We start from the raw sequence: 7,662 nt of genomic DNA on the forward strand, positions 1-7,662 counted from the left end.
GGAGCTCCGGCGTTGACCTAGAGCTTCGGAGGGACCAAAACCAAATTTTGTGTTAAAGGTTAGGGACTAAAACCCACCTTTGCTCCGACGAGGGACGAAAACCAGGCATTTGGTAAAGGTTAGGGACCAAAAACTTATTTAAGCCTTGTATTAACTATTAAGGGTTGGAGTAGCCCTGTAGTCATTTTAATGCATTTTTTTCCTTATAAAAAAAAACATGAATTGAGAATTAAATTCTCACCCAAGACAGAAACATGTTTGACTGCAGTAAGAGAACAAGTACTTCCTACGTTCCTATTTATCTGTCCAGGAAGGGAAGGTTCACACAAATTAAGAAAAGCAATTAATTGTGTTAATTTTCATAAAAGTATTATTTATTTTTCTATATCACCCTTTAGAATGTATTTTATCTTTCTTCATTTATTGATTATGTAAGGGCATTTCTTGGAAAAACATTCATTAATGCTCTCTTGAAACTCTAAGTGGACAGTTATATAGAAACAAAAAAAAATTCTTAAAAGTTGACAGTTAATAAGGAACGGAGGGAGTAGAAGATAACTGATTGATTTACATACGCTCCCATCCTTGAACTACAAAACCCAATCTAATTATATGCTACTGTCAGTGCCACAAATAGTCAAATATCACACATATGTTCTTGATTCTTTCCTTGTTACAAAGTGGAATTGGCAGATCCCATGAAGTCAAGCTTTTCATGTCCGCCATCGTGTGACACTGATCATTTAGCAAATGAACCAATAATTACACAGATAGGAAAGCCACTTTTCTACAAATCAAGATTAACTTTCCATTTTTGCACCTATTAGGGACAAGTGACTGCACTCTGTACTTCTTCAGGGAGAGGTGTCCTTCATATGGAAGCTTGTAACTGTTTTGACCACAAAAAGTATCCCTACGTACGCAAATAGCAAGGGTTGGTCCACTAGAATATCCAATTATGATAAGCAAATACTCTCTAAGTTTGGATTGAATGAAGCATTATTAGTAAGCAATGAATCACCCCGTTAAGAACCAAGTTATGGTCATAACTCATATGGTAAGATGCAAGTCACATTACTAAGTACATATTTGGAAATCCTTCTATAATTGATTCTAAATCCATAATCAATTCTGGGAAGAAGCTATTGTGAGTAGCTTCTGTGTGTCAGAATTAAGCTGATATAGGAAGAGAAATTGAAGAATATATACCTTCAAACTCAATTAATGCGAAGTTGGTTATGTCCTGCAATGGTGAGCCAAGATGGGTGCCAAAAATACTTCTCAAGAAAAGGATCAAAGTCAATGGTAATGATGCTTTGATCCTCTAAGTTGAACACTCGAACATCGAAAATATCAATGAAGTAGATACAGTTCCCTTGATATCCAATCAACTCCTTAGCTGCAACAGAAAAACTGCAACTATTACCCAAAACAAACGCTCTATCCCTCAAATCCTTAACATCAACCCATGTTCCCCACTCTTCATCCAACTTATAAACTTTGAAATGTTCCACAACAGCCTCTAACCGTCCAACATAGTTTCTTCTCCTCGGTTCGCCTTCCCCGCAGAACCTATCAACAACATAGAGACTCCCATTTGACTCCACCAAATGCTTCCTGTTCCCAAACCCACACAAAGGAGGGGAAAACTGAATCAGCTTCAATGAAGAAGTGTCAACCCATGAAATAGTCCCCCACTTATCAGTCACATAAAACTGTCCCTTGAACACAATCACATCATCATAGTAGAAATTCTTGTCATCCACAAGCACCCACTTGTCATTCTCATTCTCATTCTCATTGTCACCCCTAATTTTCATAAACCCTAATTTCCCATTTAGAAAAATGCAACAAGCGACGCAATCGTCAACGCTGATCCATGGATTGTTAGGAAACAAGACAACTTTATTCACAGCGGAGGAGAATCTCCCAGAGGTTTTGATGGTGTACGATTTGCAAACCTCAATGACACGGTGGTCGATTAAGTTCCAGAGCATCTGAGAAGTGGCAAGAGGGTAGAAGATTTTGCGGTCGGAGATTGGACTAAGCAAAACCAAGGGACGATTCTTCGATTCCTCAACCTTGATCAACCAGCCTTTGGAATTGGGGTTTGAAGTTGCGTGACCTGGTTCGATGCGGTAGATGGTGGATTGGATGAGGAAGGTGTCAGTGGAATTGTTCATGGGGTGAGGGATTTGGAGAGGGAAGGAGGGAGAGTTTGGAAGAGAAGGAGGGATGGAAGATCGGCAGGAAATGCAGACGCTGCGGAATCGGAGAACGTCGATGTGGTTGTCGAGGGATTTTCCGATCTTGGGCCAGAGTTCTGTGGGGAGGAGTTCAGACCAGGGTACTTTTTCGTCCATGGCGGATGAAAAGACGCGTGTGGTGGTGGTGTTGACTTTGAAGAAGAACAAGAACAGAGGAATGAATGAATGAACTTGCTCTCTGTGTGTGGCTTTGAAGTGTTGCAACGAGTGAAGAAGGTGCGGTGCCAATGAAACCTGGGATAAAGGAAAAAAAAAGTCATCAAGACTTGAATATGTTACATTTTTAATTTATAAATTTAATTATTTTATGTTGAAGAAAAGAGATATCCTGGATGATTGGATTTAACACCCCACTAGAGATGTCAATGGGTACGGGTGGACATGGATAGTATATACCCACCGCCTGCCCCGCATGTAAAAGTTTATACTCGTACCCGCTTCATACCTACATGGATATCCATTAAGTGAGTTTTAACCAGATTTTAAAATATCTGTGGATATCTATGGGCACCCGACACCATGAACATAAATAGATTCACATATATTTGTTCAAAAGAAAATTATATTAAAAATAATATTTAAGATTGGACTATACGGTCAATCAATGTGTGAAGAAAAATACTTCTTTTCTACCCTTTTTTTTGGTTTAAAGGTTTCTTCTTACCATTACCATTGTATAAGTTTACTTGAAGGAGAACAATATCTCAAACACAATTTCATACATCCTCTCTCTCTATATATATATATAGATATATATATATATATATATCTATATATATATATAATATTTTAGTATTTTATATATCGGGTGGGTATCCATGGGCATGGATACATCAATATCCGTACCCGCCATATTAATAAATGGATAGTGAAAATATTCATTTAATAAATCTGTGGATACTCGTGGGTGTGGGTAATTTTATCCATAGCAAGTTTTTATACGCGGACATCCGCGGGTGTGGGTAATTTTGACATCCCTACATCCCACTCATTAGAAATGTCACCCCACTTAAAACATTTTTCGGAAACTTTATTTTTCTCACTCAAAAGTGGGGAGTTACTGCAAATCACGAATTAATTTTGGAATGTAAAATTTTAAAATAATTTGAAGCTTGAAAATCCGAAAATGGGAGTGTGAAGAAAAGAGATATCCCAGTTGGCGAATGAGTTTTGCAGTGATTATTTACTGTTTTAATTATTACTTTGTTTTAAAAGAAAAATGATTCATAGACATCTAAATAGTAGAAACACCCCAAACACTCCTTTTTCCTGCGGATTTGGCCAAATAATACACTGAACTAACCACCTAAATACACATGACTAACCATTAAGCACATAACCGTGTAAACTTAGTTGAAATTCATAAATTCAATTTTACACGGTTCTGTGCTTTATGGTTAGTCATGTGTATTTAGGTGGTTAGTTCAGTGCATTATTTGGCCAAATCCTTAATTTAGGAATTTCAACTTTACACGGTTCTGTGCTTTATGGTTAGTCATGTGTATTTAGGTGGTTAGTTCAGTGTATTATTTGGCCAAATCCCTAATTTAGGAATTTCAACTTTACACGGTTATGTGCTTTATGGTTAGTCATGTGTATTTAGGTGGTTAGTTCAGTGTATTATTTGGTCAAATCCGCAGGAAAAAGGGGTGTTTGGGGTGTTTCTACTATTTAGATGTCTATGAATCATTACTCGTTTTAGTTTTAAAATTGACTTGGTCTAATTAGTGCCACCATTTACGGGATTTATTTACAATAGTCACCTGACCAATGAGGAAGTTTTCGATACTTTTTTTTCCTAATTTCCTGCCTAACATGAAAAGGATATTGGCATAAAGGGGGTGCAATTATTTTGGTTATAGAACGTGATAGTTTTTTTTTATTAACAAAGGGGCTACAAGCCCACGACAAAGAAAACTAATCCCTCATAAGTTTGGGGTGATCATAACGTAATAGTTTTGGAAAAAAAACGTGATATTTTTTTTTAACAAGGGCGATAAAAAGAAGAAATACAGTAAAAAATATTTAAAGACATGAGGAGCTGATTCAGTTTCAACAATATCGTTTAGGAAAACCTTTGGAAGAGCAATCTTGCCTTTATGAAGACTCTTCCAAAATTCATCATGAATGATAGAGTTGTTGGGCCAAAGTAGTTGCGGAGCCAAGATTTTTGTGGAGCCTGTGCAAGGTTAAGCCTAAGTCTAACTGTCACATCTGATGTTAGACTTAGGTTTTAAGTTGCGGTATCGGTTGCAGGTATGGTTGCGGCGTGATAGTTATAATGATTGCTCGAAACGTTAACATACTCAAACTGGCATGTGATAACTAAAATATTATTTTTAACAACATATATAATATATTAAAAGAAATGACTATTTTATATTACTTTAATATTTTTAATATACTTTGTAAAGTAGTAATAATAATCTATACTAATTATATGATTTTTAAACATGCTACCAAACATAATTTAAAACGTTGACTTAGTTTTTTTTTAATAGAATAAAGTTACGTGTCTTTTTTAAAAAATATTGAAAGATAGAACATGATTACAAATGGCAACACTTTAACCAAAAAAAAATGGCAACACTTTAACCACAAGTGGTGAAGTGCATTTCCTTAAGAGATTTCTCCTAGGCTTCTGGCCCGCGTTCGATTCCCTCTGAGATAAAAAATAATATCTTTGTGGTCAGGGACATTACTACCGTATCACAAGCCAGATTAGTCATGTGAGACTCCTTTCCCCCGTGGAGACGGGGGGCCAAAGGAAAAAAAAAATTGCCACACTTTTTACAATATATATTAACTAAATATTAGTTTTTTTTTCTTTTCAAAACTAAACACGTTTAAAATATTTACCCAGTTCTTGTGTTTTTGTTTACCCATTTTTAAAATGTTTTGAAAGAAACAAAACAGCCCACTTTGTTTTTGGTACAACACACACAGCCCACTTAAAAAACAAACGAGGGCCCCCAAACTTTTTTAAGAATAGTCAATTACCAAACTCATATTATTTACCCTTTCTTTTACCCTTCGTCACTGTTTATCATCATCAACAACCGTCGACTACCAGGTCAGTTTTGTGCGATTTTCTCCCTCTCCCACTTTCGTCTTTCTCCTTCTTTCTGGTTTCCACCCTTTGGCTTCACCAGACTGCCTCTCTCTACCCCTCAAAATGCCCATCAAAGGTGCCCCTGAATAGAGGCCCTGCCCACATCTGCAGACAGAGTCATGCCAAGGAACCCGGGCAAGTGCCCAGGGTCGCGGGCGATGGCTCCGCCACTGGGCCAAAGGAGGTACTTAGAACTACATGGGATCTTGTTGGGGCAAAGGAGATGTATAAAACTACGGAGGATCTCCTTATTGGGCTAAAGAGTAAATTATACGTGGACTCAATGTAATCTTTCACCCACAGGAATTAAATTTAATATCCTACCCAACCAAAATCTCACAATATCCAATAATTTAAAACCCAAAATACCATCATTCATTTTAAACCCCCACCTCTTCCCTCTCCCTCTACAACCATCCCTCTTCCTCAACCTCATCCCTCTTCCTCAACCTCACCCTCAAACTCTCCATTCTTTTCCATTCCTTCTCATCTTCTACATTATCCTTTTCCATTCCTTCCTTCCATCCATATGCCTCAATTCCGTCCACATCGTTTTATTTCTTATTTCACTGACATCCAAATTGTGTTCTTTTTCAGGATATCATGCGACAGATGGAGGACTGGTTCACAGAGGCGCTGGATGCAGATGGCGCAACTCCGGTTCGGGATCCTTGCCGAGGGGCCATCCAGAAGAGCCTTAGATTATGTTAGGCATCACAACACCTCCTCATTCATGTACCGTAGGAGGCATAGGGAAGATGGATCCACCTCCTCTGTGGGACCTAGTTCATGATTGGATGTTTTGTTCATTTTTAGACTTTGTATTGACATTTAGTTACATTTTTCTTACATTTGTATGCTTTGGTGATTTTATGTTATATTTATGTTGATTTTGCAGTGTTTTTAATTATTATTTTTACATTTTCTTCTTTCGGATTTTATAGCCCGTAACACTATATTTGATTTCCATGTTTTCAATCCCAGAATAAACGTTTAATGTCTTTCCAGGTTTACAATTCACGGAGGCTTGCAGGATTTAAAACCCGCGAGATTCCATGAATGGTTTTCAGGATTTAAATTCCAAGAGTGAAGCGCGACATGGTTTTCGGGATTTGTAATCCCGGAAGACACTATTTTCAAGGGCATTACAGACAATCCTCACTTTAAAGTGAGGTGTTAAATTGGGTGAGTGGGGTGCCAAATTTAACCTCCTTCACCAAAAACCTCAAAACATTACGTGTATGGGTAATCTCACTTATAAACGGCTTAAAAGTTGTCATTTTCTTCCAATGTGAGATTTACTAACATTTGATATCACAACAATCTCTCTTTCTCATGTGTGAGTCTATCTCAAGCGAAAGCGGAAGCCTCCAAACACCACCTAGCCACCAATGCTAGAAAGACTTTGACACAAGGAGTCGTCACCATAATCGCACGAACCATCGGCTCTGAATGAAAACAAAAGAGGATAACTTTCACATCTTCAAATATGGACATGAACTTAAAAAATAACCTTACTATGTAGCCTATATTCAAAATATTGTCAGGAGGCAACCAATCAACCAATGCATAAACCAGAATTTTGTTCAATTAGTTTAGCGTGGACTGGGCGAGACCCCAGGGTCCCTTGCCCAGGAGCGCCAGCTTAGGGCGACGAGCGGACCAGGGACTTGGGCCTCCTCCTAGAGGCTCAACCGGCCCATTAGGAAGGGTTAAAGGCACCAAGCCCAACTCCACATCTATAAATAGGGGATGAATACCAATTGTAAATGAGGCTTGGCTCATTTGTGAAATAACAAGATTGAAATTCAGTTATTTTCTCTCTCTAAAGCGGTTACGCTCTCATTCTCTCTAGGAATCTCGCATCACGTTCCTTACACTCTAGGTATTATACCTCATCTCAATGTTCATGGATAGAACAGAGTTTAGCTTTTACTAATCGACAAACCAAAAGCATCTTTAATTTGCTCTTCAATCATTATCCATATAAAATGGAAGCACATTTTCTCTTGTGACTCTCCACAGAGATTTGATCCATCGTTTGAAATAATTTTCTTGATCAAGTATTAGTCTAATATAACAATTTACCATAAACTCAATTATCATACTATTGCAATTACTCAATATTTAATCAGTTATAATCCTCTTTAAAAATCCAGAATTTTCTAAATTATATTATAGCTATTATGTTCAAATATCAGGTTCTCATTGGTATCCGTATGTAATCCAAATATCTGATTTCTAGATTTATTTAATCTAAGCATTAGAAAATAAGCAACATGA

General features: G+C 37.4%; 1 protein-coding gene across 1 annotated transcript; it reads right to left on the reverse strand.

Moving 5' to 3' along the window:
- Positions 1-545: 545 nt before the first annotated feature.
- On the reverse strand, positions 546-5,891 carry LOC130712427 (putative F-box protein At1g65770). The gene is made up of 3 exons (XM_057562264.1): positions 5,794-5,891; positions 1,210-2,532; positions 546-913 (listed from the first exon to the last, which is right to left on the reverse strand). The coding sequence occupies exons 1-2, from the start codon at positions 5,889-5,891 to the stop codon at positions 1,218-1,220; spliced, it is 1,413 nt and encodes a 470-aa protein (XP_057418247.1). The 3' UTR covers positions 546-913; positions 1,210-1,217.
- Between the last annotated feature and the right edge of the window lie 1,771 nt (positions 5,892-7,662).

Source organism: Lotus japonicus, chromosome 4 (assembly GCF_012489685.1).
Source record: "Lotus japonicus ecotype B-129 chromosome 4, LjGifu_v1.2".
In the NCBI taxonomy this organism is placed as follows: Eukaryota; Viridiplantae; Streptophyta; class Magnoliopsida; order Fabales; family Fabaceae; genus Lotus; species Lotus japonicus.